The 16249-nt window shown below is 44.2% G+C and overlaps 1 protein-coding gene across 6 annotated transcripts in view; it reads left to right on the top strand.

Moving 5' to 3' along the window:
* Positions 1–10015: 10015 nt before the first annotated feature.
* The window catches only part of HPSE (heparanase), a 90891-nt gene continuing 84657 nt past the window's right edge, over positions 10016–16249 (top strand). For 3 of the 6 annotated variants that reach the window (XM_069743249.1, XM_069743245.1, XM_069743250.1), the window contains exon 1: positions 10175–10496. In XM_069743249.1, coding sequence (XP_069599350.1) covers positions 10306–10496 — 191 coding nt within the window. In that variant the 5' untranslated portion in view covers positions 10175–10305. Of the gene's footprint in view, positions 10497–16249 lie in introns of all 6 variants that reach the window. The other 3 variants (XM_069743248.1, XM_069743246.1, XM_069743251.1) reach the window with 3 other exon arrangements.

Raw genomic sequence — 16249 nt, 5'->3', positions numbered from 1 at the left:
GGTGATTCATATGCCACTACTGTAAAAATCACACTGACAGGTTATAAAAGAAAAGATAGAATACATACGGTATATACACATAGAATATATATATTTACATAGAGAGATAGCTAGAAGAAAAGCCGGTAATTCATTTGCTGGCTTTTGTAAAATCACTACAGGAGCCGACAGGATAGGAGACATGGTTTACATACAGCAAATCCATGCAGAATAGTTAGATATATAGATGTGTGTGATCAATACATTAATATAGTGTGTGTGCAAATTATGGGACATGTATTTAATTAATAAACGGTTATTTAAAAAATAATTGGTGTGGGTGCAATTTTCAACATCATAAGAGGGAAAGCCTCCACTGGGGGCAGATGTTTATAGCCTGGGAAGGGGGTAATACCCATGAAGCTTCCCAGGCTATTTATATCAGCTCACAGCTGGATAGTTTGCCTTTACTGGCTATTAAAATGGGGAACCCCCAAAAAATGATGTGGGGTTCCCCCATAATTAATAACCATCAAAGGCTATGCAGACAGCTGCTGTTTGATATTAATAGCCTAGGAAGGGACCATGGACATTGCCCCCCCCAACTAAAAACATCAGCACTCAACCACCCCAGAAAAGGCACATCACCAAAAATATACCATACCTGTCTGGTGTTTAGTCAGTCCCACGCTGTAATCCATATCTATTGGATATACAGTTTACAACCTGGAGCAGTGCTAACGCGACCGGCCCGACTGCAAACTACTGGGGAATGAATGAGAAGCCGCCAGCATCAGTGACTAGCGCTGATGTCACTGATGCTGCACTGACAGCTTGGCCGGCATGTGCAGGCATGTACTACGGAGGACAAAGAATGAACTTCAATCCAATATTGCAGCCAGCGGGTAAGGAAAGGGTGAATCAAACACTTGAAAACCCCACCCCTATGGCTGAAGATTGTTCCCTCCAAATTCAGGTGACTGAGTCCCTTTTAACATCTGCCCTCAGCTTTCCCTCTGCTGGTTATTAAAATTATGCTGGAGCCCACGCAATTTTTGTTCTTTGAAAAATAAACAGTTGCTTTTTTCTTACAGCATATGCAGGTTAATTATTATCCTGTTATCCTACATAGGCTGGTGTGTGTGTGTGTGTCTCTTTTATGTAAAATTAATTAGGGTATATGGCTGAAGAGGTTGAACGAGGAAATTACATAATTCTTTTTTTTTTTTTTAAATATATCTTTATTTAGCTCTATGGATTTACAAGTCCGCATGAAAATCCAAATAAAATCTGCATAAAAAACATGCAGAATTTCCACTGTGTTTTCTGTCAAGAGATACAGATACCGCGCAGAAATTTTCCCAAGCAAATCCGTAACGTGTGCACATAGCCTTATGACTTGGTAACGAGGGTGTCAGGCTGACACCTTTTTCATTACTAAGCCTAGGGCTAGGTGTCAGTGACAGCTGCTGACACCAAGCTCTAATCCCATTACCCTGATGCCATGGCATCACCATGAAACAGGTGGTGTTGATCCAAGAAATTACATCACAAAACTTTTTTTTTTTTAAATATCTTTATTTAGCTCCAAAAAGCCTTCATTGCTGTACAAAAACGTGTCGTTTTCGCCACAGTGGATTTCCTGCCAAGAGATGCAGAAACCTTGCAGAAATTTCTGCAAGCAAATACTCAACGTGCGCACGTAGCCTTAGCGAACTCCAGCCCAGGATGCTCACTACATTTCATGTTCTATTCCGTCCTAAAGCAGCTGAGTAGCCGTAGCAGAACCGAAAAGCTTCCAGACAGTCCCACCCCGATGCACTTATAGCTTTTTGCACACAAAACCTCTAATGATGATATCTAATGCAGATTTTTACACTGAAGGTATCTATTAAATCAGTAGAACAGCGCCATTATGCCCATACCTTTAGGGCTCCTTTCCACTTGGCAGGAAAAAAAACGGTCCGATTTACGGACCGAAAAAAACGGATGTAACGTATGCGATTGTCATGCGATTTTTTTTTTTTTTTTTTTTTATCGCAACATCCGCATGACATCCGTATTGCTGTCCGATTTTAACGCACCGGTGTCCTTTGAAAAGCCGGTAATTCAGCGCAGTGTACAGTAAAATCACACTGACAGGTTAGATTAGAGTAGATATATACACATAGAATAGGTATATATACATACACATATATATATATATATGTCAGGGAGACACATATATATTTATGTTTAATGCAGTGCTAGATAGCGGAAAAGCCGGTAATTCAATTTCCGGCTTTTCCTATCTCCTTCACAAACCGAACATGATATGAGACATGGTTTACATACAGTAAACCATCTCATATTCCCATTTTTCTTTCCATATTCCACACTACTAATGTTAGTAGTGTGTATGTGGAGCGCCCCCAGACACAGGGCCACGAGTTCTCGGTACCGGGCCTCTCTGGTTCGGCTCTGAGGCTGTCACGGTGGCTAGATCCGGTCCGTGACCCTGCTAAGGGGCGTCCAGTAAAAGGTGATAGGAGTCTGTCAAGGTTTCGTGACGCCACCTGTGGTGTTCGGTCAGGGTGACCGACGCTGCTGTGGGGTCCGCTGGGGTGATGGAATGGCAGCTGGATGGTATACCTTCCCACAGGTGAAGTATGTCCCCAGGGCTTCCCAGTAAGGTGGATGGTGATGGTGTGAGGTGCAGTCAATAACGAGGACACAAGGTTGCAGTCTCTTTACCTCTTTACTGAAGACTTCAAGATCCTCAATCCAGAGCACTCTTAACAGGGCTATCTGAGACCGGCCGGTCCGATGGGCACTTCCAGAGTTCCCTTTGCAGGTGGAAATCAGTGCCTACCTCTAGCGCCTGTGTGTTGTAGTGCTACCCTGCTGAGCATTCAGAATAGTCCTCACAACTGCTGTTCTCGTTCGTTCTTTCTAATTCTCTCTCGCTTGTTCCAGATGTTACTAGTTTCTCGTCCCCCAGTATGTTAATGGCTAGGACGCACCCGTATGACGGGAAGGCTCGGAGCTCTTCCGGGACCCTAGAGACGCCCCTCTCCACGCGTTGCCCCCTATGTCTTCGTAGGAAATTTAAGGTAGACAGCCAACCTATAATTAACTGTCCTGCGGAGTTCGAAGTAAGGCCTAGAGTCAGTTACTCCCGCGGTGTCCCGCACACCGGCTACGCGCCTCAGTAGGATGTTGCCTCGCTCTCATGGCACGACTCCTACTGGTTCTCCTTTGTGCTTGATCTAGTTTCTCACTGTTCCACAATATCCTTCCCTTCGTGTCTCTCTCTTAGGATACCGCCGCGGGGTGTGCAGACGCGGTTCCGTTACATTCTGCTCTGTTCGCTAGGCACCTGCCTGAATCCAACCCAGTCAGCTTCTGACTAACTTCCTATCCAACCCCTAGTATTACCAGTGTGAGGAGTGGCCCAATAAATAAAGCCTTTTTCTCCCCCTAGTGGCCGGAGTGTGAAGTGTAATGTGCGCTGGTGATACCTGGTCAGTAGAATTCCTTCAGTGCCATCAGACGTACCATCACTCCCCTTAGTGGCAGAGTGTCATACTGCAACGACCAGATCTCTGGGGCGCTGCACTTCCCCCCGGTTAAATCCAGTACTCCTGGACTGGGATGAAGAACAACAATACATTTCAGCAAAAGACATACAAAATTTTTGAAATGCTTAAAACAAGTAAATAGAACAATGCTTCCCTTTATGGGAGGTGAGGACACTTGAACGTTACAAACAAAAACAGGATTAAATATTTTTAAATAACATTATGACTATAAATAACTCTTTTCACCCAGCCGGGTATTCTACTAAGTGCAAATTCTGAACAATAAGTTAACTTTTCCTTTAAGGGCGTATAATCTGAACCCACTAAAGGCCTACTATAAAATACTATAAAAATAACTCAACTTTTCTTTCCTTTCTAGCTTCACCAATGCAGGACCGTCTAGCTCCTGGGCCGGGCCTACTGTCATTGTCTCCCAGCAACCAACTGTCATTCTACGGTTCTCAGGAGGACTCTCTCTAACCCCTACGGGTTCACTTTCAATCTTTCCTGTCCTCAATCTCTATTAACATTATCAAACTTTTCTAAATCACAACATTATCAACATTTCAACTTTTCTTAAGGCAACATATGAACATTCCCTTTAAGAGGGAGCCGAGTCTCTAGGAGGTAGTGCAGATTCTCTCTGTCTGCAAGTCCAATGAAAGCAAGACCTTCTGCGTCATGTCCAAAAGCATTATCTTCACAAAGTCTTCTTTCTTTTGTAAAACCAGTAGGGAGCACCTTTAAGAAGGAGCAAACTATGTACAAAACAGTTTTGGAATCATTCACTGTTCATGATCCGGCAGTCTTTGTAACAATGATAAACTTGTGCAAAAAGAAATGCAAAACAATAGGGATCCCGGGTAAACAAAGGGATCCCTTTAAGAAATAACCCTGGACGGGTTTAAAGCAGCAAAAGCAGGAAACAGTTAACTATTTACATCTGTCGGGGTTTCGAGGTTTGTTACTGTAAGTCAGGGGGTAGCACCGGTCGGAGTAGCCCAGCTGGATACTGGCGGCTACCAGGTGCCACATAAGGGGCTCCCTCACTCCAGAAGGGGGTCTTATGGCTTAGCATATCTCTTTTCTCATCCGATGCGGTATCAATGTCTCTAATCGATTCTTCAGGTATAATCTGGGTTCGAGTGTCAATTTTGGTAGTAGGTTCAGTAGCGGCAATAATGTCCACTGTGGTCGTGGTATTAGGATTTGTCAGTTCAGAGTTAGTCTTAGTCATGGCAGCAGGTGGCGCTGCTATGGAGCTTATCAGTAGGTCTGTCACTGGGGCAGGGTCGTTCTTCATACCTGCTTCAGATGCGGTCCCTCCGGTGCCGGCCTGCTGCGTCTCCGCTGGGATCTGGAACGCTGACTGCGGGGCCTTGCACTGTGTCGTTGTCATCTCTGTTTGCAGTATCTCGCTTTCCGGCAGGGCCTTGCTTTCTGGCTTCGGAGCACTGGAACTTCTTTCTTGCTCCGAACCACACGAGGCTGCCGACAGACGTCTGGTGAGGCCCCTGATGACGGTCTCCTTCCACCCGGCCTCAGTGCTCAGCTGCATCCGCCGGAGTTGATCGCCGAGCTCGTCCACTCCGGCCTGTAGGAAGTCGGGGCCAACAGGTGTCACCTGGCCGCGGTATCTATCTGGGTAGCTGGGGGAGTCCTCTGCTCCGAACCCACGCTCCAATCCCGGTCGGCTGGCCATGGTGTCTCCCACGTGGTTCACTTCTTCTCCCTCCTTGTCCTTTTCCCGCTCTCTCCTTCGTGGGCGATTTCGTTTTCTTTGTCTCTGCCCTCCACTGAGGATCAGGAGGCGGATCTCGGCTGCTGACGGACACGTCCTCAAAGTACAGAAATATTTAGACTGGGCGGCCATTACTTTTCGTGCTCTTCAGCTTGCTCACGCCCACTTCCATGCCCTTCTTCTCCTGCGCTCCCTGTGGCGCGGTAATGGCGGCGGTTTTGGCGGGAACCTTGCGGCAGATAGCAATACACAGTCTTTGCAATAAATCACAGTCCAAACACGTTTCAATCACAGTTCCAAGGCACACATGACCTGCTTCTCAGGCTTATGTACGATCCTGTTCGTGACGCCAAGTTGGAGCGCCCCCAGACACAGGGCCACGAGTTCTCGGTACCGGGCCTCTGGTTCGGTTCTGAGGCTGTCACGGTGGCTAGACCCGGTCCATGACCCTGCTAAGGGGCGTCCAGTAAAAGGTGATAGGAGTCTGTCAAGGTTTCGTGACGCCACCTGTGGTGTTCGGTCAGGGTGACCGACGCTGCTGTGGGGTCCGCTGGGGTGATGGAATGGCAGCTGGATGGTATACCTTCCCACAGGTGAAGTATGTCCCCAGGGCTTCCCAGTAAGGTGGATGGTGATGGTGTGAGGTGCAGTCAATAACGAGGACACAAGGTTGCAGTCTCTTTACCTCTTTACTGAAGACTTCAGGATCCTCAATCCAGAGCACTCTTAACAGGGCTATCTGAGACCGGCCGGTCCGATGGGCACTTCCAGAGTTCCCTTTGCAAGTGGAAATCAGTGCATACCGCTAGCGCCTGTGTGTTGTAGTGCTACCCTGCTGAGCATTCGGAATAGTCCTCACAACTGCTGTTCTCGTTCGTTCGTTCTATCTAATTCTCTCTCGCTTGTTCCAGATGTTACTAGTTTCTCGTCCCCCAGTATGTTAATGGCTAGGACGCACCCGTATGACAGGAAGGCTCGGAGCTCTTCCGGGACTCTAGAGACGCCCTTCTCCTCGCGTTGCCCCCTATGTCTTCGTAGGAAATTTAAGGTAGACAGCCAACCTATAATTAACTGTCCTGCGGAGTTCGAAGTAAGGCCTTGAGTCAGTTACTCCCGCGGTGTTCCGGCCACCGGCTACACGCCTCAGTATGATGTTGCCTCGGTCTCATGGCACGACTCCTACTGGTTCTCCTTTGTGCTTGATCTCGTTTCTCACTGTTCCACAATATCCTTCCCTTCGTGTCTCTCTCTTAGGATACCGCCGCGGGGTGTGCAGGCGCGGTTCCGTTACGTTCTGCTCTGTTCGCTAGGCGCCTGCCAGGTTCCCACGCCTGACAGGGACCCCCTTGTGTCTTCTCCCTGCAACACCCCCTGCCACGGGATGTTGCCTGAATCCAACCCAGTCAGCTTCTGACTAACTTCCTATCCAACCCCTAGTTTTACCAGTGTGAGGAGTGGCCCAATAAATAAAGCCTTTTTCTCCCCCTAGTGGCCGGAGTGTGAAGTGTAATGTGTGCTGGTGATACCTGGTCAGTAGAATTCCTTCAGTGCCATCAGACGTACCATCACTCCCCTTAGTGTCAGAGTGTCATACTGCAACGACCAGATCTCTGGGGCGCTGCATATGTGCAAAATTTGGGCGCTCTAGCTATTAAATTTAAGGGTTAAATCGTGGAAAAAATTGGCGTGGGATCCCGCGCAATTTTCTCCGCCAGAGTGGTAAAGCCAGTGATTGAGGGCAGATATTAATAGCCTGGAGAGGGTCCATGGTTATTGCCCCCCCCTGGCTAAAAACATCTGCCCCCAGCCACCCCAAAAAAGGCACATCTGGAAGATGCGCCTATTCTGCCACTTGGCCACTCTCTTCCCATTCCCGTGTGGCAGTGGGATAAGGGGTAATGAAGGGTTAATGTCACCTTGCTATTGTAAGGTGACATTAAGCCAGATTAATAATGGAGAGGCATCAAATATGACACCTATCCATTATTAATCCAATAGTATGAAATGGTTAATAAAACACACACACACACACACATTATTACAAAGTCTTTTAAAGGGACACTGTCACCTGAATTTGGAGGGAACAATCTTCAGCCATGGAGGCGGGGTTTTTGTGTTTTTGATTCACCCTTTCCTTACCCGCTGGCTGCATGCTGGCTGCAATATTGGATTGAAGTTAATTTTCTGTCCTCCGTAGTACATGCCTGCACAAGGCAATATTGCCTTGCGCAGGCGTGTACTATGGAGGACAGAGAATGAACTTCAATCCAATATTGCAGCCAGCATGCAGCCAGCGGGTAAGGAAAGGGTGAATCAAACACCCAGAACCCCTGCCTCCATGGCTGAAGATTGTTCCCTCCAAATTCAGGTGACAGTGTCCCTTTAATGAAATAAAGACACAGGTTGTTGTAATATTTTATTAGACTCTTAATCCACCTGAAGACCCTCGTTCTGTAAAAAAGGAAAAATAAAAAATCAACAATGTTCCATACCTTCCGTCATTCTGTCACGTCCCTGGGAACTTTTCAGAATATTTTCCCACGCTCGAGTTCATATGAGGACATCCAGCAGAGGTCGCATCAACGCGACTGAAGGTAACTACAGGTCATTGACCTACATTCCATTCATTCCCCGGGGTTTTACAGGCAGGAGCACAGCTGCATTAGCAGGCTTCTGCTTGTAAAATTAGTTAACCCTTTCAGATGGATTTACATCGTGGGACAAGACGGATCGTCGGAAGGTATGGGATATTGATTTTTTTATTTTACCTTTTTACAGAACGAGGATCTTCAGGTGGATTACCAGTATAATAAAATATTACAAAAACCTATGTATTTATTTCATTAAAATACTTTGTAATAATGTGTGCATGTGTTTTTTAACCATTTCATACAATTGGATTAATAATGGATAGGTGTCATAATTGACACCTCTCCATTATTAATCTGGCTTAATGTCACCTTACAATAGCAAGGTGACATTAACCCTTCATTACCCCATATCCCACCTCTACATGGGAATGGGAAGAGAGTGGCCAAGTGCCAGAATAGGTGCATCTTCCAGATGTGCCTTTTCTGGGGTGGCTGGGGGCAGATGCTTTTAGCCGGGGGGGGGCAATAACCATGGACCCCCTCCATGCTATTAATATCTGCCCTCAGTCACTGGCTTTACCACTCTGGTGGAGAAAATTGCGCGGGAGCCCACGCCAATTTTTTCCGCGATTTAACCCTTTAATTTAATAGAGAGCCCAAATTTTGCACATACACACTACTAACATTAGTAGTGTGGAATGTGCAAAAAAAAAGGGGATATGAGATGGTTTACTGTATGTAAACCTTGTCTCATATCATGTCGGGTTTATGAAGGAGATAGCAAAAGCCGGCAATTGAATTATCGGCTTTTCTGCTATCTAGCGCTGCATTAAATATAAATATATATATATATAGGTGTCTCCCTGACATATATATGTATATATACCTATTTTATGTGTATATATCTACTCTGATCTAACCTGTCAGTGTGATTTTACTGTACACTGCGCTGAATTACCGGCTTTTCAAAGGACACCGGTGCGTAAAAATCAGACAGCACTCGCATGGTGCGAGTGCTGTGTGGTTTTTTTGTCGCACCCATTGACTTTCATTGGGGAGTCTCATCCGAGAATCGCAGCAATACGCAGCATGCTGCGATTTTTTTTCTCAGTCCGATTTCGGCTGAGAAAAAAATCGCAAATGAAAAGACACCTATTGACTAACATTGGTCCGTTTTCCTTGCAAGTGGAAAGGAGCCCTTAGTCTAACATGCCTGATCCTGCTGACAGGTTCTCTTTTAGCAATTACGTTTTTGGACTATTTAGGTATGTGCACACGTCAGGATTTCTTGCAGAAATTTTTCGGACAAAAAACGGACATTTCTGCCAGAAATCCACATGCATTTTTTTGCACGTTTTTGATGTGTTTTTGTACGTTTTTTCCCAAATGCATAGAATAGCGGGAAAAAACGCAGAAAATCCACCAAATTAATGAACATGCTGCTTTTTTTTACCGCAATGCGTTTTTTTTCGCGGAAGAAAAACGCATCATGTGCACAAAACATGCAGAATGCATTCTAAATGATAGGATGCATAATGACTGCGTTTTTAATGAGTTTTTATAGCGTTTTTATCGTGAAAAAAACACGAAAAAACCTGAACGTGTGCACATAGCCCTTAGGGTATGTGCACACGTCAGGATTTCTTGCAGAAATTTTCCTGACAAAAACCGGACATTTCTGCCAGAAATTCGCAAGCGTTTTTACCGCGATTTTACAGTGTTTTTCACGCGTTCTTGGTGCGTTTTTATGCGTTTTTTCCAAATGCATAGAATAGCGGGGAAAACGCAGAAAATCCGCAAAATTAATGAACATGCTGCTTTTTTTTACCGCGATGCGTTTTTTCATGGAAAAAAAACGCATCATGTGCACAAAACATGCAGAATGCATTCTAAATGATAGGATGCATAATGTATGTTAGGGATTTTACAGATTTTTTCAATGCTATGAATCCACAGTCCTGCTGTTCCCTTTCTCCAATCGGACATAATAAAGGATCTTGCAGGCCACCATGTCCTCTGAAGATGTTGGCAAATACTGTATAACCGGTTCATAGCGGCTCCATGCAATGAATGCTGTCAGGGTGGGGCAGCCTGACCTTTGGTGAACCTCCTCCCTATACCTGCCTGCGATCACCTGACTGCACAGGTAATAGCCTTCTCTCTGGATGTCTTATTATGTGTTCCCTACTAACGCTGTGACTTCTGCTTTCAGTTGTGCCCAGAAGGAGGAAGTTGGAAAAGTCGTATTATTTGACAGCGTGCAAATATTTGCAATCCAAGCAGAAAGCTAACTCATTGTGGTTGTATGTACCCAGCATCCTCTGTGGGTTACATGTTCCAGAGAGGAAAGCTGAGTTTCCTGCTTCCAGCCTGTACAGCATTTCAGTGTAACATAATTCACGTTATTTCCAGCGCTCCACATCGGACCTGACTAATGAATATTTCAGTCTGCATTGTCTTTCTTGCTGGTGCTATTTTTCTCGCCAGCAGCAATGCTCTGGAGGCACCTGGGGACCTACAGCTAGATCTGAACAGTAGCAGCAGACCCCCTCTAAATCCCAGATTCCTCTCTGTAACCGTAGATGCCAGCCTCGCCTCAGAACCTAAGTACATTGCTTTCCTTGGGTAAGTAGCACGCTGCATATACTGTACCACTAAATACTCTAACCTTGAATCATACCCAATATAAGATTTCTACAGGGTTGGTTTTATACAAAGTGTGGCCCTGGCATATAATGGGAGCCCCAAATCCAGAAATACTGCACCTACAGAAATGTCATAAACTGTCAATTTAAGTGATGGCATGCGGATCACTGTAGCACTGACCTCTGGCACTTTTAGTCCTCATCTAATGTTATTGTTTCATGGCTAGAGCACATGCCAACTATTGTATGGCACTGCGCATGGGTCCATATTTTTTCTGGACTGTGTGATCAAACTTGCCAACGTAAGCCTGGGAGTATGGACAGAACTGATGGCACCCTAGAGCTGTCTGTTTTTAAGGCCATGTTCACACGGTCAGTATTTGGTCAGTATTTTACACTTGTGTCTATTACCCATTTCTTGAACCTCATGTATAATTGCCCTATTTATTTATACCCGAAGTATTAGTGCCTGTGGAGATAACCCTAATTTTTTTCTCGCACCCATAGGCTTGCATTGGCGAGTCTTAGATGATATACGCGTACAATTGCAGCATGCTGTGATTTTACACGCATGTCGTACACGCCTGAGAAAAAATACGGTGATGTGAGCTGCCCCATAGATTAACACTGGGCCGAGTGCTATGTGATGTTTTCTCGCCTAGCACTCGTCCGTATTCTACGCTAGTGTGACCCCGACCTTAAGGTACGATTTATTATTTCTGATATACCATAAGGGTTTGGAATATAGCAAGCCCTATGCTTAATTTGTAATAGACACGAAACATTGATCCACATGGATTAATAACGAGACAGTGTGGCACATTCATGTCCTGTTATATAATTTAATGTCTCCTTTTGTGGGACCAGAGTCCAACCACTAAAATTTTTGGGGACACTGTTGCGATTCTTTGATTTATTGATTTTCTCTGAGACCAAACGCTGATCGGGATCTTGGTGGTGCTTATAACATAACCAATCATGGATGAAGATCCAATATACACCCCTAGTGGGTGTATGGCTATTAAATTGATAATTATTTAAGTATACTAATAAAAGCAAAATTTCCCCTTTCCCCTATCTGCAGTGGTGTCCACCTATGTGAATTGTCTTATGAGATCTGACTCCTCGCTGTTTGATCCCAGGGCCCACAGACAGTAATAGTGCGGACATTAGGCCCCACGCACCTTCAGTTGTGCCCCTTAGAAAGTAACATTGATTCCTTCATGCCCTTTGGCCATAATAGTGCAGTTTTTACAGTAATAATGCATTCAGCACAAAGAAAGTAATAACCTTCTTTGTGCCCTCCAGAAAGTTAAAAATTTTACAGTGTAATAATTAGTGATGTTCAGCAGGTCGTACTACTCGGGTGCTCGACTCGAGTAACTAGCACAATGGAAGTCGATGGGAAACTAGAGCATTTTTCTGGCGGACCCTCCCATAATATGAGGGGGTGGGTGTCAGGAAAATCGCTGAAATGGCATGGGGAACAGCATGTGGAAGACCCTTGGAATCATCTCTGACTCCCAGGCCGCTGCGGAGAACAATGTTGTCGGAGTGTTACTCCACTTTTATGGACTGACACTGACAATAAAACATAACAAACCGAAGATAACATGGATTTTTAAGGAAAAAAGGTAAGGAAACATTCTTCCCAGTATAATGACTTGCAATCAGACAGAAATAAATTTTACACCAAATCATACTGTATATATATATAAAATATATAAAATTATTATTTCTATATTATATACAGTGTATATTTTTTAATTATTTTATATATTTACTTATATAAAATTATTATCAAATCTAAAATATAACATTGTCAAATATATATACAATTTTATTAGTTACAACAATGAAAGACACATAAACACATAGTATTAAAAAGTGGGAAACCACAAAATGGCACCACAATTCCAGATTAGTGTGTAACAGACTTATGTATGAAGTAATCCATAGTATCAATCAATCAATTCCACATGTATGTAACTTGTCCTTCATCTGCTGGTATCATAATTGTAAACCATGTCATCGTATAAAAAACTACCATCAAATAGGACAAGATAATGAGCAGAAGGTGCAGTGATAACAGAGGGGCACTCTCAGACACGTTACCTGGGAATCGAGATGGGTGGTTCTGGTGCACATTTGTCCCATTTATACTAAACCTGTCACTCTGTCCATGTAGAGGATATAGGCTGGCACATTAATTTCTAGTTTTGTGTATTTGTGCTGTGACTGTAGACACATTTGCTCAATATAATCGTATATAAGGCAAATAAAAAAAAAAAAAGAGAGAGAAATAAAGAAAACTTGAACGTGCTCAGATTATTTGCGGCTGCCAGACCTGTTTGTTAGGCAATCACCGCACGTGATGCAGCTAAAATTCGCAAAACAGACAAAAAAGAAAAAGTAACAGGGATCACCAATCGAATAATATAAAAAAAGATACTTTATTGAAAAGACGACACCACAACACTGCAAAAATTAATTAAAAACATTTAAAATTTGCGTAGTGCCCCTGTCAACCCCAAATAAGCAATACACTTCTTGTTAAGTGAATGATACTGGCTTAAATTTATACATAAGCAGCAAAAATAAATAATGAAAAGACCTGCGATCCCAAAAATGCAGCTTAAACCTTTACACTAAGCAACTTACCAACGATCACGACCAGCGATACGACCTGGCCGTGATCGTTGGTAAGTCGTTGTGTGGTCGCTGGGGAGCTGTCACACAGACAGCTCTCTCCAGCGACCAACGATCAGGGGAACGACTTCGGCATCGTTGAAACGGTCTTCAACGATGGCGAAGTCCCCGGGTAACCAGGGTAAACATCGGGTTACTAAGTGCAGGGCCACGCTTATTAACCTGATATTTATCCTGGTTACCATTGTAAAAGTAAAAAAAAAAACACTACATACTCACATTCTGATGTCTGTCACGTCCCCCACCGGCGTCCACAGGGTTAAAACTGCTTTCGGCAAGAGCGCTGCTAATGCACGCGCTGCTGCCGAGAGTTTCCCTGCACTGACTGTGTCAGCGCCAGCCATAAAGCAGAGCACAGCGGTGACATGGGCATGAGTAAGATCCTTATGGATCGAAACGCGTAGCCGGGACTGTCGCTTTCGCCTACTTGTTCACTATGTGCTTTGGATTATCCTTTTTAATTTTGGAATAATAAAGACTTTCACCTTTTATCGGAGCTGGAGTACCCATTCATCTTCTTTTGTTTGCCACAGCGGTGACGTCACCGCAGTGCTCTGCTTTACGGCCGGCGCTGACACAGTGGACGCCAGGGGACGTGACAGACATCAGAATGTGAGTATGTAGTGTTTTTTTTTTTTTTTTACTTTTACAATGGTAACCAGGATAAATATCCGGTTACTAAGTGCGGCCCTGCGCTTAGTAACCGGATATTTACCCTGGTTACAAGTGAACACATCGCTGGATCGGCGTCACACACGCTGATCCAGCGATGACAGCGGGTGATCCACGACCAAAAAAAAGGTCCTGATCATTCCCCAGCGACCAACGATCTCCCAGCAGGGGCCTGATCGTTGGTCGCTGTCACACATAACGAGATCGTTAGCGGGATCATTGCTACGTCACCAAAAGCGTGACGTTGCAACAATATCGTTAACGATATCATTATGTTTGACGGTACCTTAAACGTTTAAACCAACGCTGCTCAAGGGTAAAGAAGAATGGATAGATAAGAGAGATAGAGAGCAACAATTCACTATTAGGGTATGTGCACACGTTGCAGATTTTGCTGCTGATTGCAAATTCGCAGCTGTTCTCCCATGAGTTTACAGTACCATGTAATCCTATGGAAAACAAAATCCGCAGTGCACATGCTGCGGAAGAAACCGCGTGGAAACGCTGCGTTTATTCTGCAGCATGTCAATTCTTTGTGCAGACTCCGCAGCGGTTTACACCAGTTCCATAATAGGAATCCGCAGGTGGAATCCGCAATATCTCTCTTTTTTTCCAGGCAGAAACTCCTTCGACGCATCCGTCGTAACACTGGATGCGTTGCACACGGAAGTGTGAAAGAGGCCTTATTAAGGCCTTAGCCCTCCAGTTCTCTTCTTTAAAATCCGCAAAACATGCAGCCGCAGGGACTCGAACATATTATTCCAGCTTGCCGAAGATACTTGAATAACAAGTCATCCAAACACGTTTGCTCATCACTAATGCTCACACAGCATTTTTGCTGTGCTTTTGCACTTTCTAATTGCTTTCAATGGTGAAAAATGCTGCAAAAACACTGAAAGAATTGACATGCTCCTGCTTTAACCCTTTCATGACCCCAGCTTTTTTTGGTTTTGCGTTTTCGTTTTTCGCTTCCCTCTTTCCCAGAGCCATAACTTTTTTACTTTTCCGTCATTATCGCCATGTGAGGGCTTATTTTTTGCGGGATGAGTTGTACTTTTAAACAACCTCATTGGTTTTAGCATATTGTGTACTAGAAACGGGAAAAAAATTCCAAGTGCGGTGAAATTGCAAAAAAGTGCAATCCCACACTTGTTTTTTGCTTGGCTTTTTTGCTAGGTTCACTAAATGCTAAAACTGACCTGCCATTATGATTCTCCAGGTCATTACGAGTTCATAGACACCAAACATGTCTAGGTTATTTTTTATCTAAGTGGTAAAAAAAATTCCAAACTTTGCTAAAAAGAAAAAAAAAAATTGCGCCATTTTCCAATACCCATAGCTTCTCCATTTTTCGTGATCTGAGGTCGGGGGTGGGCTTATTTTTGCGAGCCATTCTGATGTTTTTAATGATACCATTTTGGTGCAGATACGTTCTTTTGATCGCCCGTTATTGCATTTTAATGCAATGTCGTGGCGACCAAAAAAACGTAATTATGGCATTTCAAATTTTTTTTTCTCGCTACGCCGTTTAGCGATCAGGTTAATTCTTTTTTTTTTTTTCTTTTTTTTTATTGATCAGGCGATTCTAATCTCGGCGATACCAAATATGTGTAGGTTTGGTTTGATTTTATTTTTATTGTTTTATTTTGAATGGGGTGAAAGGGGGTGATTTAACCTTTTTTATATATTTTTTTTTTTCATTTTTTTAAAAACATATATTTTTTTACTTTTGCCATGCTTCAATAGCATCCATGGGAGGCTAGAAGCTCACACCACTCGATTGGCTCTGCTACATAAGAGCGAAGCTCAGATTGCTCCTATGTAGCAGAATTACAGGCTTGCTATGAGCGCCGACCATAGGGTGGCGCTCATAGCAATCCTGCATCAACAACCATAGAGGTCTCAAGGAGACCTCTGGTTGTTATGCTAATGCATCGCTGACCCCCGATCATAGCGATGCGCTCATTTCCAGCCCGATGGCCGGAAGCGCTAGTTAAATGCCGCTGTCAGCGTTTGATAGCGGCATTTAACTAGTTAATAGCTGCTGGTGGATCACAATTTCACCCGGCGCTATTGCGGGCACATGTCAGCTGTACAAAACAGCTGAAATGTCCCAGATTTGATGAAGGCTCACCGCCAGAGCCCGCATCAAAGCAGCGGATCTGACCTCGGACGTACTATCCCGTCCGAGGTCAGAAAGGGGTTAAAAAAATGCAGCAGCTTTCCATTTTGCTGAGGGGAGAAAAGCAACAAAGAATCGTGTGCATGAGATTTCCAATTTTTTTTCCTACTTGTAAGGAGTGAGACTCCTAGACTGGTGAAGCCTATGCAGTAAGGGCAAAACCTATTAAA

The sequence above is a fragment of the Ranitomeya imitator genome, chromosome 1, assembly GCF_032444005.1.
Source record: "Ranitomeya imitator isolate aRanImi1 chromosome 1, aRanImi1.pri, whole genome shotgun sequence".
In the NCBI taxonomy this organism is placed as follows: domain Eukaryota; kingdom Metazoa; phylum Chordata; class Amphibia; order Anura; family Dendrobatidae; genus Ranitomeya; species Ranitomeya imitator.
The sequence above is the reverse complement of the archived record's forward strand: the minus strand, read 5'-3'. Positions and strand labels throughout refer to the sequence as shown.